The sequence below is a fragment of the Suncus etruscus genome, chromosome 17 (assembly GCF_024139225.1).
Source record: "Suncus etruscus isolate mSunEtr1 chromosome 17, mSunEtr1.pri.cur, whole genome shotgun sequence".
Lineage (NCBI taxonomy): Eukaryota > Metazoa > Chordata > Mammalia > Eulipotyphla > Soricidae > Suncus > Suncus etruscus.
In genome coordinates, this window is record NC_064864.1 from 32,643,201 (window position 1) to 32,663,763 (window position 20,563).

At 41.0% G+C, this 20,563-nt stretch overlaps 2 protein-coding genes across 2 annotated transcripts in view; one reads left to right on the forward strand and one right to left on the reverse strand.

Annotated features, from left to right (window-relative positions):
- Nucleotides 1–2,570, reverse strand: part of PARG (poly(ADP-ribose) glycohydrolase) — a 99,156-nt gene extending 96,586 nt beyond the window's left edge. Inside the window, exon 1 of the mRNA XM_049790769.1 lies at nt 2,241–2,570. Within this exon, the coding sequence (XP_049646726.1) occupies nt 2,241–2,466 (226 nt within the window). The 5' untranslated portion in view covers nt 2,467–2,570. The remainder of the gene's footprint in view (nt 1–2,240) is intronic.
- Nucleotides 2,571–2,780: 210 nt separating this feature from the next.
- Nucleotides 2,781–19,647, forward strand: TIMM23B (translocase of inner mitochondrial membrane 23 homolog B). Its single transcript, XM_049790747.1, has 7 exons — nt 2,781–3,039; nt 6,674–6,732; nt 8,102–8,195; nt 8,394–8,478; nt 9,759–9,817; nt 14,481–14,591; nt 19,139–19,647. Exons 1-7 carry the CDS (start codon nt 2,931–2,933, stop codon nt 19,252–19,254), a joined length of 633 nt encoding a protein of 210 aa, XP_049646704.1. The 5' UTR covers nt 2,781–2,930; the 3' UTR covers nt 19,255–19,647.
- The last annotated feature ends 916 nt before the right edge of the window (nt 19,648–20,563 follow it).

A 20,563-nucleotide genomic window follows, 5' to 3' on the forward strand; every position in this document is an offset into this window, starting at 1 on the left:
TTCTGGTGCTGGAGCAAGTAGGACATTTGCCTTGCATGTAGCTGACCCAGGGTGGAGGTCCAGCATCCCACCGGGTCCCCGGTGTCTGCCAGGAGTAATTTCTGAGCACAGAGCCAATAGTAATCCCTGAGCACCACTAGGTGTGGCCCCAAAATAAAAATGTCACAAAGGGGTGATTTCTGAGAGCAATATAACTGAACAAACTATTTCTCACTATAATGTAAATAGCATTCTGAATTTTCTCCTTTACACAAGCCCTCAAATGTGAATCAATGTAAAAAATATATACCCAGGGGCCGGAGAGATAGCATGGAGGTAAGGCGTTTACCTTTCATGCAGAAGGTCATCGGTTCGAATCCCGGCGTCCCATATGGTCCCCTGTGCCTGCCAGGAGCAATTTCTGAGCATAGAGCCAGGAAAAACCCTTAGCACTGCCGGGTGCGACCCAAAAAACCACAAAAAAAAAAAATAAAAATATATATATATATATATACCCAGAAAAATAAGTAATACAAAATTTAAAGTTACTGACTAAAAATTAAATTCCCTCCTCCAATATTCTAAGAAACAATATATTTGAAAATTAATGCTATATTATAGGAAAACTGCAAAACAATATTTTTTATGTTTACAACTTTAGAATCTAGGAAATTAGTGTCCTGTGCTGGGTATATAGAAATCATCTACATATGTGCAGCACAACCCAAGTATCAATTTGGTTACTTTTCAGTAGAAAACAAGAAATCCAAGTGCTGAATGGTATATTTTTTGGGGGGCTGGGTCACACCAGAGAGCACTCAGGGGTTACTCCTGGCAGGCACGGAGGAACATACGGGATGACGGGATTCAAACCACCATCCGTCCTGCATTGGCTACGTGTAAGACAAATGCCCTACCACTGTGCTATCTCTCTGGCCCCTTTCTCTTTTGTAATAGGAACCACATCCAAAGGTGGGGCTACCAAGGAGTATTCTGGCAGTGCTCTGGGGACGCTATGCTATATTGGGGATTAAATTCTGGGCCCCACACATGCAAGGCACTTTTGGAGTCATATTCCAAGGCCCTTCTCTTTTATATTCAAAAAAGTTCATGGAGCCACAACGGGCCCTTATTTACCAAGTCCACTGAATACTATATATTTGTATTGGGGGGGGTTGGCAAAAAAAAAAACAAAATCAAAAACAAACAAACAAACAAAACCGGCAGGGCTCAGGGATTTCTCCTGACTCTACACTCAGAAAACGCTCCTGGCAGGCTCGGGGGATCATATCGGATGCATCCTTCTGCATGTAAGGCAAATGCACTACCTCCTTGTTATCTCTCCGGCCCAGAATACTACATCTTAACTCTTAGGTTTATGATCTAAATCTTAGCTACACACCTTCCTCACCAATCGCAGCACCAACTTAAAAGATCAGTATCATCAGCACTGCCTCTATTTGCTGGCCTAGCTTAACCTCCTCTTTTAGTACTCTTCCTTCGCTCCTCTTTCCTTTTCCTCTAACTTCCCTCCCTCCTTCTTGCATTTCATTCTTCAATCCTTAAAGCGAAAGTGTTCTCAATGGCAGAACACTTGTATTACATGGATGAGCCTCTAAATTGGAACACCAAGACCCTAGATACCCAATCCCCAAAAGGGCAATCTCATTTTTCTGAGCCATTATCTCCCACCCCACTACCTAGGATGAATTCTACTGACTCCCATCAATAGTACATAGTCGTCTCTCCTGATTCAGGATTAAATGACTTCACTTCAGATGCTGACTTCTGCAGCTGCCTATCTTCCCAGATAGATTATGAGGGTGCAATCAGAGACCAAGCTGACTGCGGTTCGACTCTCGCTCCACAGCAGACCAGAGCACAAACCACACCCACACTAAGAACAACAAACAGCGCTGGCAGCCCTGGACTCAGAAACTTTCCTTCCTACTCAAAGTGGCATGACCAAGACTTTCTGGGCTTCTGAAACACAGTTAACTACCAGGAAAATAAACAGGGGGGGGGGGTGCCCTGACCCTAATGGCTGACCACTAGGCTTCTCCCCTACTACCAAAGGCCTAGGAGCAAAGTGCATCCCTGCTATCACACAGGGGGGGAGAAACTTGAGCGGGTTGCACTGAGCAAGACCAGAAGAGAGTGACTAAGATTCCAAGAGTTTAAGCCAAAGATCTGGAAGAAGTCCGGGCCGAGGCGATGCGAAGGGCAAGCACCTTTCTTTCTTTCCTTCTTCCTCCACGTACCGAGAGAGAGGGCGCTGCCTCGGGGCGAGCCCGCCCGCCTGGGGATGCCGCCTGCAGAGGACGGAGGGCCCTTGAGCTGGAGGCCGCGCCTCTTGTGTCTGCCGGGGCAACTCCGGGCTTCAGGGGCAGCAGAAGCAGGAGAAGGAGCAGCAGAAGCAGCAGCAGCGGAGGAGGAGGCCCAGCGCGGTCGCTTGGTGCAGGGCTCCCAGCCGGGACCCGCGCTCATGCTGGGGGCCCGAAGCGAAACAGGTCCCGGGCCGGCCCAGGCGCTCCGGAGCGACTCATTCAACCGCGCCTCCTTCCCGGCGGGCGCCTTTCTTCCTCTCTCGGCCGCTGCCTGGCTCCTGAAATCGCCGCTCCGCCGGCCTCCAGTTAGTCCGTCCGTCACCCGCCTTCCCTCTAGCCCAGCAGCTCAGGTAGCGCTTCAAGGGAGACCCAGCCTCCGTGCACTGGCCCACCACCGGAAGTGCTGCCGTCAAGCGCTTCACACTGCCGTCGAGCGCTTCCGCTTCCGGGCCGTAAAACTGTCGCAAAGCGGAAGTGAGGGCCGCAGCGGGCAGCGACGCTCCGGAAGGTCAGCGTGGGGAAGAAGCGGGCTCCAGCCACCCGGGAACCGCGACCGACTCGAGTCGTCCACGCCGGCTTCCGGCAGCGGCGGGGAGAAGTCGACGGACAGTTGCTGGCATCGCTATGGAGGGCGGCGGCGGGGGCAGCGGCAATAAGAGCTCGGGCGGCTTGGCCGGCTTTTTCGGAGCCGGCGGCGCCGGCTATTCGCACGCGGATTTGGCCGGCGTCCCGCGTGAGTGTTCTTGGGGCCTCGGCCCGAGTCCGTGCGGACGTGCTGGGTTGGGTCGCGCCGTGGCGGGGTCACGTTCAGCTAGGGGCCGGGGTGGTAGCACAGCGCGGGGCGTTTCGTTTGCCTGGCACGCGGCTGACCCGGGACGGACGCGGGTTCGAGCCCCCGCCACCCTCATATGGTGGTCCCCCAATCAGGAGCGATTTCTTTTTTTCTTTCTTTTTATTGGGGGGGGGATTTTGGGTCACACCCGAGGACGCTCAGGGGTTCCTCCTGGCTCCACGCTCAGAAATCGCTCCTGGCAGGCTCGGTGGACCCTATAGGATGCCGGGATTCGCACCAATGACCTTCTGCATGCAAAGCAAACGCTTACCTCCATGCTAGCTCTCTGGCCCCAGGCATTTAAACTTTTAACATTACTTAGTAATGTTTTTACTTTTGACGTATAAATGTACTTTTTGTTTGTTTTTTGGGGTTTTTTTTTTTGTTCTATTTTTGGGTCACACCTTTCAGCGTTCAGGGGTTCCTCCTGGCTCCACGCTCAGAAATCGCTCCTGGCAGGCTCGGGGGGACCATATGGGATGCCGGGATTCGAACCAATGACCTTCTGCATGCAAGGCAAACGCTTACCTCCATGCTCTCTCTCCGGCCCCAGGCATTTAAACTTTTAACATTACTTAGTAATGCTTTTACTTTTGACGTATAAATGTACTTTTGTTGTTGTTGTTGTTCTATTTTTTGGGTCACACCCGGCAGCGTTCAGGGGTTCCTCCTGGCTCTACGCTCAGAAATCGCTCCTGGCAGGCTCGGGGGACCGTCCTTCTGCGTGCAAGGCAAATGCCCTACCTCCATGCTATCTCTCCGTCGCAGGAGCACAGAGCCTGGAGTAACTCCTGAACATCACCGGTTGTGGCCCCAAACAAACAAACAAAAAAACCTCAAACACGTAAATCGATTTCTGAAGGTCTTGGAGCTCCGTGAAGCAAGCTGTGGCTCTCCTGCGTTTTGGAGATAGTCCCATGACTTCTCTACATTCAAGCCCATTGCCATTTCTTTCCTTCAGTGCTTGCCTTTCTTTTTTCTTTTTTTTTTTTTGAGGGGGTGGATGTTGGATGTTAAGAAGAAATTCTCAATTTATAATCCCACAAGTAAGATCACTTAAAGGAACCGCATGTAATTTTTCCACCATAAAGTGTCATGTTCTGGTCAGGGCAAAAATCCTCAAAAATAAATCAGATAGGAGAAAGAGAAAGCCCGAAAACTATTGGTAGAGAAGTTGGGTAAAGAGCCGCGCTTGAAAGGCTATTTGTAGACATCAAGCCAGGGAAGCATTTCAGGAAAGGAAATATGTAAACAAAAAATGTGGGTACAGAAGGGTGAACCCGCCCCTCCGCTGCACAGCCTGTACCCTCTGCTCAGATTTCAGAATTCGGGGACTTTCAGACAGTGGGAAACGGGCACAAGGGTTTCTCTGGCAGAACAAAGGGAGTGAGTGAGAGAGGACAAAATTATTTCAATGAACCCAGTACAATGATGGGGGTAGTAAGAAACTATTTTAGACTGGGTCAGAAGCAAAGGGATCTCTGCCGTGGAAACAGCAGATAATAATAGAACAATGTTTATACAGAGCTAACCTAGGGAGTTGTAGAAGATAGTGAGATTAGAGGAGAAAGGAATGACTGACTGTTAATGTAGGGGATTGTAAACTTGGTGAGGAGTTTGGATTTGATTACAAATGGAAATGGAAGCTACCTTGTCTTTTAAAAAATATCACTTTAGAGCCAGAAGGCTAGGGCATTTGCCTTGTATGTGGCCAACTTTGGATCCCATATGGTCCCCAAAGCCTGCCAGAAGTGATTTCTGGGCACAGCCAGGAGTAAACTCCTGAGCCATGCCAACTGTGCCTCTCCCCCACCCAAATTATATGTATCACTTTATTTGCTTTGTAGAAAATGAACTCAAGCAGCTGAGTCCAGATAGATTGGAAACAGTTAACTATTGTCCAACTGAGATTTAAAATTTGCTATGGTGATAGTAACAAAGAGAACCATAAGCTGTGCAAATTCTGGACACATTTTGACTGTAGAACCCTTAAGACTCCGAGCAGATTTTTTTTTAAAAAGCCAGAGTATTCTATAGTGGAAGCTTTGTGATTAGTCACCTGACATTCAGAAGAATCCAAAGATTTAAAATGTGAAGTTAATTTTCATAGTTTTTTGTTTTGGTTTGGTTTTTGGACCACATCTGGTGGCGCTCAGGGTCCCATGGCTCTATGCTCCACTTCTGGCGGCGCTCAGGGTCTCATGGCTCTATGCTCCGAAATTGTTCCCCGCAGACTCATGGGGCCATACGGGATGCTAGGATGAACCTGGGTCCATCTCCTGTCAGTCTCATATAAGGCAAACACCGTATGGCTGTGCTGTATTGCTCTGGTCCCCATTGATGTATTTTTAGGTCTTCAAAATTAGTAGGGGAGCTGGATAGATAACAACACTAAGGTGCTTACCTTGCACATAGCCCAACCAAATTCACTCCCCATCCTGCCTTTCCCTCCTCCGCCCCCCAAAAAAGTTCTTAAAACTGAAGCTTGGAGGGGATTGGAGTGGAAGGGCAAAATGTTTACCTTGCACCTGGCCAACACAAGACTGAACCTGTTTTGATTCCCAGCATCCCATATGATCCCGCAAGCCTGCCAGGACCGTTGTCTGATCACAGAGCCATGAGTAACCCCTGAGCACTGCCGAGTGTGGTCAAAAAACCTAAAGCTTGGAACTTTGAAAATCTTCATTTTCTTTTGTCCCAACTTCAATTCATGGTGAGGACCCAAGATTTGCCAGCCTGTTATGGTTTACCAACTCTTTTCGTAATTGGAAACTCTTAAGTTCTAAAGCTGTCTTAAAATGGTTATACATCAGCAAGGGAAATAGCTCAGACTGGAGCACATGTCTAGTTCTATCCCAGGTGCTCTTGCACTACCCAGTCCCCAGCACAATTAATCCTAAGACACTATTGCCCCACATCTCTAGCTTCTCAAATTTGGCCTGAGTAAGAGGCCTGCATCATTTCAAATGTGGTTTCCAAGTCCCAAGTACTATTTTTCTGTGGGCATGATCTGTCTTGATTTTATTTTGAAAATTTGCATATTGTAACATTCTTGTGAAATTGGATAAAAAGGAAGCTTTTTAATTTACTTGGGCTTCCTATTTTGACTTTTTTATCCTTGTTACTGTCAATACCCAGTGGATGAGAGCCAGTTTAAGGGTTTGGCATGAAGAGTTTCAGAAGAAGGCATTCCTCAAAGTGCCAAAAAGGGAGGATAAGCATAGAAGAGTGGAAGAAATTTTCAGTCAAGGAGCCTATAAAATAAGATTGCAAAACAATGGACGGAGACTTGATAGCACAGCGGTAGGGCATTTGCCTTGCAAGCAGCCGACCCAGAAACAACGGTAGTTGGAATCCCGGCATCCCATATGATCCCCATGACTGTCAGGAGTGATTTCTGAGCACAGAACTTGAAGTAACCCCTGAGCGATGCTGGGTGTGACCCAGAAACAAACAAAAAAAGATTGAAAAACAATAGTAGGATTAACACAAAATGAAATAACATTACATATCTGTTGCTTTATTCTTTCTCTAGTTACTGGTATGAACCCCCTGTCTCCTTATTTAAATGTGGATCCAAGATACCTCATACAGGTAAGATCACTTTTATGATTTTTTTTTTGTTTGTTTATTTTGTTTTTTGGGTCAAACCCAGCAGTGCTCAGGGATTACTCCTGGCTCTGCACTCAGAAATCACTCCTGCCAGGCTCGGGGGACCTTATAGGATGCTAGGAATCAAACCTGGGTCCATTCTGGGTTGGCTGCATAAAGGCAAATGCCCTACCACTGTACTATTGTTCCGTCCCCTACTTTTATGATTTTTATCTTTATCTTAACTATGAAAAAATTGCCAACTACATATGTGTTGACTTGATCTGTAACATGTATGTCTGGAGGTAGCAAGTCACTGCTAGCCTTTTTTTTTTCTCACAACACTGGGAATTTGGCTTGCATCTCTTCCCTGATACTAGAGTAATTCCCTGTAAAGGATTTTGAGTTCTGTTACTCTCTCAATCTCGTCATGTGGCGAAAAGACATGTTAATCATTCTAAGCATACAGTTCAAGGGTATTAAATACATATGTAATATTGTGCAGCCATCACCACCTTTTAGCTCACATTTTAATCTTGAAAAACAGAAACAGTAATGCCCCAATCAGCTATCCCTAGGTCATAGCAACTACCTTCTGCTTTCTGTCTTTTTCTGATTTTTAGTTCTCTGCATGCCTCACATTACAAAACAAACAAACAAAAAAAAAAAAAACCAACAAGCAACAGTAAAAACAACAAAAAAATCACCAAGTAATAACCGAGTGAAAAAGAAAAGACCTTTATATATATATATATATTTTTTTTTTTGGGCCACACCTGTTTGAAGCTCAGGGGTTACTCCTGGCTATGCGCTCAGAAATCGCCCCTGGCTTGAGGGGACCATATGGGACGCTGGGGATCGAACTGCGGTCCATCCTACTAGCTAGCGCTTGCAAGGCAGACACCTTACCTCTAGCTCCACCTTCCCGGCCCCAAGACCTTTATATTTATGCTTATTTTTAATACATAGTAAGATGGTATTCAAATATTAGCTGCAAATTAAAATTATATATTGCTAGACACTAGAGTACTTTATCAACTTTCCTCTCTTGACTTTCAATTTGCCTTTTTAAAGCTTTACTTCCTTATCTATCTTTCAAATTTATCATTAAGTGAGGCAACTTATTATCAGGTTTACAGAAGCAAAATTCTGAACAGTCTTTCCTGAGAATTAATCCTTAACGAACACAGCTCTATATTCCAAATTTGACTTAGGTTGTTGCAGAAAGTATACTGTTTTTTGATTAAATATTTAGTTGAAATTTAGTTAAAAATTTTATTTTCTGTGAAAAGCTATGTTGAAAGTTTCTTAAACACTTGCAAATATTGTGTATTAAGGGGAGCTCAGTTTCATTTCATTATTATCCCATTAGGATACAGATGAATTTATTTTACCAACTGGAGCTAATAAGACCAGGGGAAGATTTGAACTGGCCTTTTTTACCATTGGAGGATGTTGTATGACAGGTAGGTATAATAATTTTTCTCTTAGGTGTCTTCAATTCAGATAGCCAAAAACAACTAGAATATTAACTTCAGGATTGCTTATAAATATAATTATTTCATTTTTTTAAACTTTTCCTATTAAGTAAAAATACAACAGGATTAGGAATTACGTTGTTTTTAATATAAAACTATTAACAGAATGAACTATTATGATTTTAGGGGCTGCATTTGGGGCAATCAATGGCTTACGACTAGGATTGAAGGAAACCCAGAATATGGCCTGGTCCAAGCCAAGAAATGTCCAGTAAGTTTTATGTAATTATATGATGTTTTAATGTAGTAATGTAATGTTCTTTATGTGGCTTTGTAGGGACAATCCTGAAGTCACAGGTGTTTAAATATGTTTTGGTCAGTTTTTACCTGTGATGTTTTATATTTTTGTTTCTTTTTTTCTTATTCAAGATGCCACAATAAATAGTACAGAGTTAAGACACTGCTTGAATTGCACGTGTCTAATCCTGGTTCAATTTCTATATAGTCTCCTGAGCACACAGGGCCAGGATAAGCCTTGGTCACTGCTGGGTGTGGCCCAAATACCTTCTCCTTACTTACCCTTTCACCTCATGTTCTATCTGAACTCACAAAATAGCCCTGCCAAAGAAAGGAAATCGAAGAATCAGACTGGAAACTGAGAGACAATATAGCATTTAGGACATAGACCAGATTTGTGTTTGATTCCCAGCACCAAGTGGTCCCCTGTGCATTATCAGGTGCAACTCTAGAGGCCTCCAAACATTGCTGGGGGTTGCCTAAGTATCCATGCCCCTAGAGAAGTAGGGAAGTCAGCTGTCTGGACTGAGTCATTTATTGAGAGAGTAATATCTTTTTTTCTTCACTTGGCTTTGTCACTGTTCTGGTATCTGCTGGCACTATGGAACTGTTTCCTTGAAAGTGCTAAACATTCACTTTGACTGCTTAGTGTTAGTTTGGGAGCAAGCACTGAACTGTGTGCTTTCTCCAGGTATTCTAATTCAACAGATTTCTTTTTCTCTTTTTTTTAATAGTATTTACCATTCAGCTTTAAACTCTATTATTTCTTACATTAGTGATACTTAATATTCTAAGTATATACTCCTCCAAAGAAAATTTACTCCTGACTTAGTTTAGCAGTTATAAAATAACCTAGTATTTTATCAACAATTGCCTCTCATGACTTTCTTTTTTTTTTTCTCTTCTTTTTTTTTCTCATGACTTTCAGTTTGCCTTTTTGAAGCTGTTACTTCCTAAGTTTTCGTCATCTTATTTATAAAATATTTTTCAGATTGTCATTCAAAGTCTGTTTTTGATATATTTTATTTACTTAATAGTAAAAATCTTCCTTGTCATCCCAAATTGAAGGTTTTTAACTAATCCTATTTATATAGATATAAAAGTAAGAGGGTATATTAAGGTAAGTTTTAAAATTAAGAAAACTTTGAGAGTTGCTATTGCTTTTTCTCATTTTGAATATCTGCTGTGAGGGTGGTTAAAACCACAAGAGAACTAGTGATTCTAAATGCAAACTATTTCTTTCTATCCTTTTAGGATTTTGAATATGGTGACCAGGCAAGGGGCACTTTGGGCTAATACTCTAGGTTCTCTGGGTAAGTAGACATATTATGTAACAATAAATTAAAAATACAAAGGAACGTACATGACTTATTAACAATTTGCTCAACCAAATTCTGAACCTTAGTTATTTTAAAGTATGCTTGATTTACTCTGGTGAGTAGTATAGAAACTGCTTTGGATAAGATCACAAACTACATAGTGCTAATATTCTTCAGAACACTTATGAGGGTTTTAAATCTACGTAAACATTTATTTGTTAGCTATCATATAAAATCATGGGTTTTTGTATATTTTGGTTTTGGGCCACACCCAGTAGCCCCTGTGTTACTCCAAGCTCTGGGGTCCTTGTGTGATGCTGGGGATTGAACCCAGATCCATTCTGGGTCAGCTGCATACAAGGCAAATGCCCTAATACTGAACTATCACTCCAGCCCTACAGTCATTCTTCTTGTTGTTGTTTTTATCTTAAGCACTGTGATTACAAACATGACTGTAGTTGGATTTTAGTCACAAAAGGAACACCCCCCCTTCACCAGTACCTCATTCTTACCACTAATGCACCCCCATATCCCTCCACCCACACCCCCCTGCCTGTATTCCAGACAGGCATTCTATTTCTGTCACTCATTAACATTGTCATGGTACTTGTTAGTGTTCTAACTTCACTCATCCCTCCTTGAGTTGAGTTTCATATTGTGAGCCAGTCCTTCCAGCCCTCATCTCTGGGCATTATTATAATAATGTCTTTTATTTTTCTTAAAACCCATAAATAAGTGAAACTATTCTGTGTGTCTGTCTCTCCCTCTGACTTATTTCACTCAAGATAATAGTTCCATGTCCATCCATGTATAGGAAAATTTCATGACTTCATCTCCTGATGGCTGCATAATATTCCATTGTGTATATATACTACAGTTTCTTTAGACAGACATTCATCTGTTGAAGGGCATCTTGGTTGTTTCCAGAGCCTGGCTATTGTAAATAGTACTGTGATGAATATACGTGTGAGGAAGGGATTTTTGTATTGGATTTTTGTGTTCCTAGGGTATATCCCTAGGAGTGGTATAGCTGGCTCATATGGGAGCTTAATTTCCAGTTTTTTTTTTGTTTTTTTTTTTTTTTTTTTTTTTTTTTTGGTTTTTGGGCCACACCCAGTAACGCTCAGGGGTTACTCCTGGCTATGTGCTCAGAAGTTGCTCCTGGCTTGGGGGACCATATGGGACACCGGGGGATCGAACCGCGGTCCGTCCAAGGTTAGCGCAGGCAAGGCAGGCACCTTACCTTTAGCGCCACCGCCCGGCCCCAATTTCCAGTTTTTTGAGGAATTATTGTTTTTCATAAGGATTGGACTAGACGATGCCCAGCAGCAGTGAATGAGAGTTCCTTTCTCCCCACATCCCTGCCAACACTGTTTGTTTGTTTGTTTGGGTCACACCCAGCGGCGCTCAGGGGTTACTCCTGGGCTCTATACTCAGAAATTGCTCCTGGCAGGCTTGGGGACCATATATGGGATGCTGGGGTTCAAACCACTGTCCTACTGCATGCAAGGCAAATGCCCTACCTCCATGTTATCCCTCTGGTCTCACTATTCTTTTCTTGTTTGTTTGTTTGTTTTGGTTTTTGGTTTTTGGGTCACACCCGGCAGTGCTCAGGGGTTACTCCTGGCTGTCTGCTCAGAAATAGCTCCCGGCAGGCACGGGGGACCATATGGGACACCGGGATTTGAACCAACCACCTTTGGTCCTGGATTGGCTGTTTGCAGGCAAACGCCGCTGTGCTATCTCTCCGGGCCCTGTTTGTTTGTTTTTTGGGTCACACTCAGCAACGTTCAGGAGTTATTGCTGGCTCTATGCTCAGAAATCGCCCCTGGCAGGCACAGGGAACCATATGGGATGCCAGGATTTGAACCACGGTCCTTCTGTGTCTAAGGCCCCTCACTTATTATTCTTGATCTTCGTGATGTGCTCCAATCTCTGTGGCGTGAGATGGTACCTTATAGATGTTTTGATTTGCATCTCCCTGATGATTAGTGCTGTGGAGCATGTGCCTTTTGACCATTTGTATTTTCTTCTTTGAGAAATTGTTCATTTCTTGTCCCCATTTTTGATGGGGTTAGATGTTTTTTTCTTGTTAAGTTCTGTCAGTAACTTGTATACCTTGAATATTAGCCCTTTGTCTGACGGTATTGGGTGAATAGTTTCTCCTATTCTGTGGTGGCTTTTATAGCCTAGGTACAATTTCCTTTGAGGTAAAGAAGCTTCGTAGCTTAATATAGTCCCATCTGTTCATCTCTGTTTCCACTTGTATGGAGTGGAAGCTGTTTCCTCCTTGAAGATGCCTTGACTCTCAGTGTCATGGAGTGTTTTACCTATGTGGTGTTCAATAAACTTATGGTGTCAGGTCTGATATCCAGGTCTTTTCCTTGCTCCATTTTGCATTTCTTGCCCCTTTATCAAAGATTAATTGATTGTATATATGGGGAGCATTCTCTGAAAACTTAAGTCTATTCCACTGATCTGAGAGTCTGTCTTTATTCCAGTACCAAGCTGTTTCAATGACTATAGCTTTGTAATTACAATTTAAACTTTGGGAAAGTGATACCTCCCATACTCCTTTTCCCAAGGGTTGCTTTAGTTATTTGTGGGTGTCTGTTGTTCCAAATGAATTTAAGGAGCATTTGATCCATTTCTTTGAAGAATGTCATGAGTATCCTTAGAGGGATAGCATTAAATCTGTACAATGCTTTGGGGAGTATTGCCATTTTAATGATGTTAATCCTAACAATCCATAAACAGGGTATGTGTCTCCGTTTCCCTGTGTCCTCTTATTTCTTGAAGCAGGGTTAAAGTCATATTTTAACTAAATGAGATCCACATTATTTCAGTCCAATGTAAATGGCTTTTTGTGTTAATCAAGATTCATAGATCTTTTTTTTTTTTTTTTGGTTTTTGGGCCACACCCGGTAACGCTCAGGGGTTACTCCTGGCTATGTGCTCAGAAGTTGCTCCTGGCTTGGGGGACCATATGGGACACCGGGGGATCGAACCGCGGTCCGTCCAAGGCTAGCGCAAGGCAGGCACCTTACCTTTAGCGCCACCGCCCGGCCCCTAGATTCATAGATCTTTTACTATATTTTCCTAGAAGCCTACTTAGCATCCTATTTTATGAAATAGATTTCTTCACTTTAATTGTCAGAGCAATAAGGGCCCTATAGATAAGAAAAATATAGCATTCTAAGTAATGGGTAATTTAGTAGTATCAGGACTATATTGGCTCTTTTGATTGGTTATAATTTATAATATACTGACACCTTAACAATACAAGGTTTTCTTTGTAAATTGCTTGAAAATCTAGTAATTTTTCTAATATGCAAAGAGAAGATATCAGCATCACATTGAAAAGATAGGGAAAGTGTCTATGTGACTTAACTATATTCCTACCGTTTTTTTTTATGGAAGAAGTTTGATATGTTTTCTTAATGTGAATTCAGATTTAAATTTGGGATCACAATAAATTGGCTGCTTTCAAGATTTCAAAATGTATTGGATTACTTACCCCTAACTTGGAAAAAATTGCAGTTCTTCAAAACCTCTCTCCTACCCCTAATTCAAAAAAACATTTCCCTTTCCAGTAATCTGCTTTCTTAAGACAAGACTTCCCAATTGCACCCAAGGCTACTACCCCCATCCTGTATCGCTTTAGTTAATAAGTTGAAACAGGAAAAAAAAACCATTATAGAAGTGTTGAAAACTCATGACAGTAGAGAAATCAAGTTTGAGCTAAGTATAATAATGTTAAGGTACTTATCATTTTGAAACAGTAGTGAGAGTACTGCTACGTTCGTGGCTGATAGAACTTTTACAGGAATTTTTTAAAAAAGAATGGATTGGGGGAATCTTGTACTAACATTGCTTTCTTTACTTATGCAGGAACCAAACTCCACATTTTTAAAGTTACTTTTATTCTTAAAATAGAAATTCCAATTTTAAACTCAAAATACATATGTTTATAACAGGAAAGTTAAAGAAACTCTTCTTGGGATTCCCTGGTGATACTTTGCATAAATTGTTATTATCAGGCCCAGAGCGGTGGTGCAGAGCAGTAAGGCATCTTGCCAGCACTAGCCTAGGACGGACCTCGGTTCGATCCCCTGGAGTCCCATATGGTCCCCCAAGCCAGGAGTGATTCCTGAGCACATAGCCAGGAGTAACCCCTGAGCGTCACTGGGTGTGCCTCCCCTCAGTTTTTTTTTTATTATCAATGTTAATCTTTTCCGAATTTTTTTTACCGAAGTCATACAATAATTATCTACGTATTAGTGAATATAGTCTTCCCACTTTTGTTTTAAGCCAATATATAATATTCCATTATATGAAAAATTCTTTTCTGGATTCATTTCTTCTTGATGTGCATTATTATTATTTCTTTGAATAGTATCCTTGAATATAGATGATGTCTATGGGATATAGTTAATAAATATAATTGCCATATAGACTTTCAGTACTGTTATAATTACTGATAAGTCTGGAGCCATAATGATAATATAGCAGGTATTGTGTTTACCTTGTATGTGACCAGCCTGGATTCAATCTCCATACTCTATATGGTCACTTGAGCACAGAACCAGAGCACTGCTGGCTGTAACCCAGACAACTATAAAAAAAAAGTTACTGATTAATTCCATTTCTCCTTTAGCTTTGCTCTATAGTGCATTTGGTGTCATCATTGAGAAAACACGAGGTGCAGAAGATGATCTCAACACAATTGCAGCTGGAACCATGACAGGGATGTTATATAAATCTACTGGTAGGTACTATCCATGGAAAGCTGTCTCACATTGTTTCTTTTTTTATTCCAACTTCATTGAGCCATGGTGATTTATGAAATGGTTTTTAGCAAGAAGCTTCAAGGTAGATTCTTTCAACAACTTTCTTTAACTGTAGTAGTTCCAGTCACTACATTACATTCTTATAAAGTTAGTACTTAATACATTTGCATTGTTTTGTTGTTTTAAATTTATTTTATGCGCTTTAGTTTCTTTAGTCATGCTCAGAAGAGCAGGGTCCCAAGTCAAGCTCAGTAAAGCTGAGAGCCACTGTGAGATGAGACCCTGCTGTGCAGGCTGGGAGATTCAGTGCTTGGGCAGTGATTGATTCCTCTGAGAGTCACCAGGCCAATACAGTGATTCTCAGGGACTTCTAGGCTCACAATTTGGGTGTTTGAAGGGTTATCCAGTCCTGGGGTTCAACCTCAGTGCCTTGCACATGCCAAGCTTGTATTCTATAACTTTGCATTATGAGCTCTCTCTCCCTAGCTTGCTTTTGTTGTTTAATAATTTTTCCTCGACTCCTTTTTATTGTTGTGATGATGATGGATAACATGCATGCTTATTTGTGCTTTCCATAATCACACATCTAGTTTCTGTATTCTCATATTGGGTCAAGATACTGCTCACTACCTTCACTTTAGTTGCAGTACAGTATTTGCTCATGTGTTAACTTGGCATTGGACTTTGTGGTATTCACATTATAGTCATCTTACCTGTCAAAGATGCTTGTACATTTTTAATCATGATGCTTGCTGGGGCTCATACACTTTCATTGAAGTATTCATATCTGGCTTCACCGTGATATCACTAATACCCAGAATCACAAACAGTAAGAGTCGGCAGAACTAACCTATGTGCATGTGTGGCAGCACTGAGAATCGATTGAACTTCTTGCCTCATTCAAGGCAAAAACTTGTGTCGCAGAGCCAACCAGCCTCCTGGGTCTGGGTTTATTTTAGTCTTCAAAGGAAATTTAAATTCTTCTCTGAAACGAGTTTCCCTCTTCTTTTAGATTGTCAGTACCATTTTTTTTTGTCTCTGAATATAACCCTTGGTAACCAGATATAAGTAAAATCAAATGTGTGTTTTGGGCTTTTTTTTTCTTGGTAATGTTTTTTAGTTTCTCCTTATTTATCCATATTCAACCTGTGTCAGAATTTTCCCTTTTTTTTTTTTTTTTTAATAGTTTTGTGGTCACACCTGATGGCACTCTAGCTTGTTGAGCTGTCTTTTGAGCATAATTTTGTTTACCTTTTTTTTTGAAGGTTATTTTTAAATAAGACTATGTTGTATAGGTAACAAAGGAAGGAGGCAAAAAGGAGTTGTGATAACCTGCCTCTGATTTCTCTTCCCCTTATAAGCCTCTCATTTTATCAGTTGTGAAATTTACCACCTGTCACTTAAAAAGTGAGGCCCTTATTCCAAAGCCCTGACTTTTTTTTAACATTGTTTTTTATGAACTATTTTGACCGTGGACTTTTTTTTTTTTTTTTCAGTTTTTGGTTTTTGGGCCACACCCATTGAGTAGGGGTTACTCCTGGCTATGCACTCAGAAATCGCTCCTGGCTTAGGGGCCCATATGGGACGTCTGGGGATCAGCCCGTGGTCCGTCCTAGGCAGATGCCTTACCGCTTTCACCACTGCTCTGGCCCCAACCATGGACTTTTACTTCCATCTAATCTACTATTAGGGAGTGGTGGGAGACAGAAGGAATTGAGCTAATGTATTTAAATATGCTGAAATATGGTTTTCCTGTGTTTAGAAATAGTATATTTACCCTTTCTGGAAGAGTTGTGTAAGGATTTAAAAGGTAAAACTAGTTACCTGTTTGGTTTGCTTAAGGTGAAACCTCACTAGAGCTCTTGTGCCCATGAGATGAGGTGTATGTAATGAAACATCAAATGACTGCAACACAGTCCTGCTTAGAGCTATTACAGCTTCAGGATTGGCAGAGGCAACTATTCCAGCACTGTTCAACAGTGCTGTTAGTAAAGCACCCACAGCTTGAAACAGGGCCCAGGCTGCACCTTTCTCTTCCCAGGACATCCTGGTGGTTTTCTTGGCTCTGCCTAGTGCTAGGCTCAGCCCCCGAGTCCTAGGAGCTCCCCTGATCCCTGGCTCTCTGTTGACCAATCTGGTGTCCGCTTCTGCTCAGCTCCTACAGAGCTCTCTCCTGCCCTGTAACTTGATCCTGCTGGCTGTGTCCTTAATCACCTTAATATTTTTCCAGAGGTGTCTCCAAACCCCAACTTCAGTGCCCTGGGTTTAAATTACTCAGTGATATGTATTCTTTTTTGGGGGGTGGTGGTAAAGAGCACACCCAATTATGGGATGTTCAGGCATCAACATGCTCCTGAAGGGATTTGGGAGCCATATGGGAATATGGAATGCTGGACATCAAACCCAGGTTGGCCCTCATGCAATCCACGCACCTTACCCATTGTTCTGTCTGAACCCTGTTCCTCATTTTGTATTCTCAGTTTAGAAATTGCCTCCTATTACAGAGGCTTGATGTTTGATAGTTCAGAACTAGCGTGATTTTCACCTTCTGAAATGGCAAAATAGAAGCCATATTAAGACATGTAAAGCAAATGAACAGATGGAAAGGACAATTTATTTCTGAACCCTAGGTGGTCTTGAGTCATGGCTTTGACTAAATTTCCTTAGGGAGGAGTTAATCTAAGAAATGTTTGGTCCTTGAAAATGGTGCCTGCAAAATTATATTTTCAACTATTTGTCCTCCACCAATTTCTAACAATGGTGAAGATGACTTTGCTTTATTTTGTATTGGTTCAAAATGGAATATTAAAGGTTTGCAGCCAATTTGAAAGGACCTTCATAACACTCAAGTTTCTTATCCTTTAATTGAGCCAGTGATTGTGTTGCAGATGCTTTAGTATTTTTCTTTTGTTCCATTTTTGCCATTTTCAGAAACTTGTTCTACCAGAAAACTATTTTTTGACTGGAAAAAAATCAAAATAATTTGTTTTTTGGGGGGTTTGGGGAGGTAAAAGGGGATAATTTTTATTTTATTTAAAAAATTTTAATTGGTTTTTCAGCCAAACCTGGCAGTGCTCAGTGTTTACTCCTACAGGCTTGGGTGACCAGAGATTGAACCCGGGTCAGCCATGTGCAACCAAATGCCTTACCTGCTATACCATCTCTCTGGTCTAAAAGTTAAGGTTTAGATTAAATGTACATTTTATAATCTGTCATAGGTTTTATAAACATTCAGCTACCAGACTTAGTCTAAATATGGCAAATATGTAAGAAATGATGTGGAACTTCCACTTATTTTCTCAATGTTTATACTTCTTGTATCGAGCTCTGCAAGTTCTGTTTTACTGTTTTAGAGATAATTAGGAACGCTAAGTGAGTCAGCTATCAGAAGTCTCCAGACTAGAAACTCAGGGGGAGTGACCCTTTAATCTTAATCATTCCAAAACATCTGGTAGGAAAGTGGTAGATCTGAAGTGTTGTCACTAAATTTCACAGAAATTACTGGTCATTGCTAAAGGGCTTCTAAAAGTAGTCACTAGAACACAGCTGTTCTTCTTTTGCCCTCCTAACAAGACTTGGAACAAATATGTCATGGGTACAATCTGGGGTTATTTAATATTTATGATCCCTAGTACTAGTTAGTGCTCTATTTCTGTTAATCAGCTTGAGGATTATTTTCAGGTAACTCACAGAAACATTTCTGCATTCCAAATTTAAAAAGTAAGTTTTATCCACATGAGAAATTGCTATTTATTGTGAAGCAAAAGTCCAAAATCTACCCTCTGAATGTTTATCAAATAGTTTTATGATGCAAAGTACATCATTGCTAATTAAAGACTGTCTAACACATCAGTGAGTCAGGAGTTTTAGCATTAACTCAGCTTGATTAATGGCTGCTATCACAATAGTCTTAATCAGGAGACTTATTTGGAGAATTATCCAGAGTCCAAAAGCTATTAATACAATTACCAAAAAAGATATCACCTTGTTTACATTATAACTTAAGTCAACTAAAAGGGCTGTTAAACTTTATGATTTAACAAATATGGTAGGGGCTTCAATTATAAAATCTTGGGTGGTTAGCTTATAGCTTAGAATGACCAAGTTCCATACCCAGCAGTGAATTTACCCTAGCCCCCATCCCGCACCCCTGCTGTATGGTATATTCCTAGTGCCTTACCCTTGCCACCCTGGGTATGGCTCTGAGTGATCCTGAGCCACCCCTAGAAAGGACCTTTTAAAATAAAAATTGTCATAAGGCATTGTTGGAATAAATCAACAACAAAATTGCCAAGAAATAATGACTTTAGGTGTAGATTAAAAGTAAAAAAAGTTGTACATAATAAAAATCAAGTATATGTAACAGCAACTCCCTGAATTTATGTTTGGGTTTCCTTTAAACCATTATTTGATTTGCAATATATATGGACTTGATTGCTGAGTGTTATGAAATGTACTTAGCTGTTAACCAGTCAGTGCAGTTGTACAAAACAGGGCTATTTCATATTTCTTTTCTCTCTCCTAGGTGGACTTCGCGGGGTAGCACGAGGTGGACTAGCAGGACTAACATTAACCAGCCTCTATGCACTATATAATAATTGGGAGCATATGAAAGGTTCCTTGCTCCAGCCGTCTCTCTGAAGATTTTGCCAACTCATGGATGGAGGACACTTTAGTCATTTACATCAACTTCTAAGTCAATCTGGAATTATACTTTTATCTACAGTTAGTTTGAAAAGATGGAGATTCTCCTGCTATGATGAAGATTATGGATGGTTGACCAGGACTGGCATTTCTTCCAGCCATTATGAGTTGAAACAAAAAAATGCTCTGGTTGAGTAATGTGGTCTTCTCCTTCGGAGAAAATATCTTACTTGTTCTGTATCCTAAACTGGAACTGAAAAAACAAACCACTTACTCCCAAAATCCAGGTCATGCTTGTTATGAATACTGTATCACCATGCTTTGTTCATTAAATAATACAAAAACAATAATGCCCTATATTATTAATAAAGGGTGAAAATAGAACCAAAACCTAACCAAAGCCATAAATGGTCTCTGTTTTAAAACATCTTTCTGGTTATAAAATTGTTGATTACTGGCATTTTTCTGTCCAGTGAGACTAAAGTATAATTTCAGGTGTTAGTGTTAAAATGGGATACTAGAGAATTTAATATTTTCTTCAACAGAGCTGATATGAACAACTTGTTTATTTCAGATTCACCATTATTGTTTGAATAGTCCAGAGAATTCAGTTTGATCCAACAATCATAATTAACTCTACTATATCCTTACTAGGGATAATTAGGAAAAAATGCAATAGAGCTTTAAGGTTTTATAGGAAGCTTTCAGAAGAGTGGATTTGCAGTTTCTCATCTATGCAATCAATGCAAGGTGCACATATACATAATGGTATTACTGGCGGCTCAAAGTATTTTCAAAACAACTAATAAACTTAAATCTAGTTGAGTGTGTAATAAAAATCAAATGGAGTCCAAAATTTCACCCACAAACAAAATATGTAGGAATAAACTGAAATGGATTGCCATTTGTTGTTAATATAGGATTCATACAATGTTATTTTAAAACTACAAAATCTGAAATATAGCAATTTGCATATATTCAAGTTTCTCGGCTATATTTGGTTCACATAAGATGGCACATTTTGTGAAAGGGTAGTTTTACAAATACACACGACAGCTATGCTTATCTTTTTAATGGAGAAAGACAAAACACATCATGGAAAACAATGTTTTATATACTTAGCATAGTGATTAATGTGAATTTAGAAATATGCTGTTAATCTCAAGAAAACTACAAGTTTCAAACAAAAGTTTTTGTGACGGGACGGCTCTCTTGAGGTGATGGATTTATAATATTGTATAAAAATGTCAAGTGTACAGCTTTATACTTGACATCTACATAGTGATCATCTCCATAAGTCTTGTTT

What these genes read in the sequence shown, in the direction of transcription:
- TIMM23B (XM_049790747.1), top strand. Translation starts at nt 2,931, where the DNA reads ATGGAGGGCGGCGGCGGGGGCAGCGGCAATAAGAGCTCGGGCGGCTTG. An exon ending in TGGAGGATGTTGTATGACAG is followed by an intron (nt 8,196 to 8,393) that starts GTAGGTATAATA and finishes TTATGATTTTAG; the next exon opens with GGGCTGCATTTGGGGCAATC. An exon ending in TCCAAGCCAAGAAATGTCCA is followed by an intron (nt 8,479 to 9,758) that starts GTAAGTTTTATG and finishes CTATCCTTTTAG; the next exon opens with GATTTTGAATATGGTGACCA.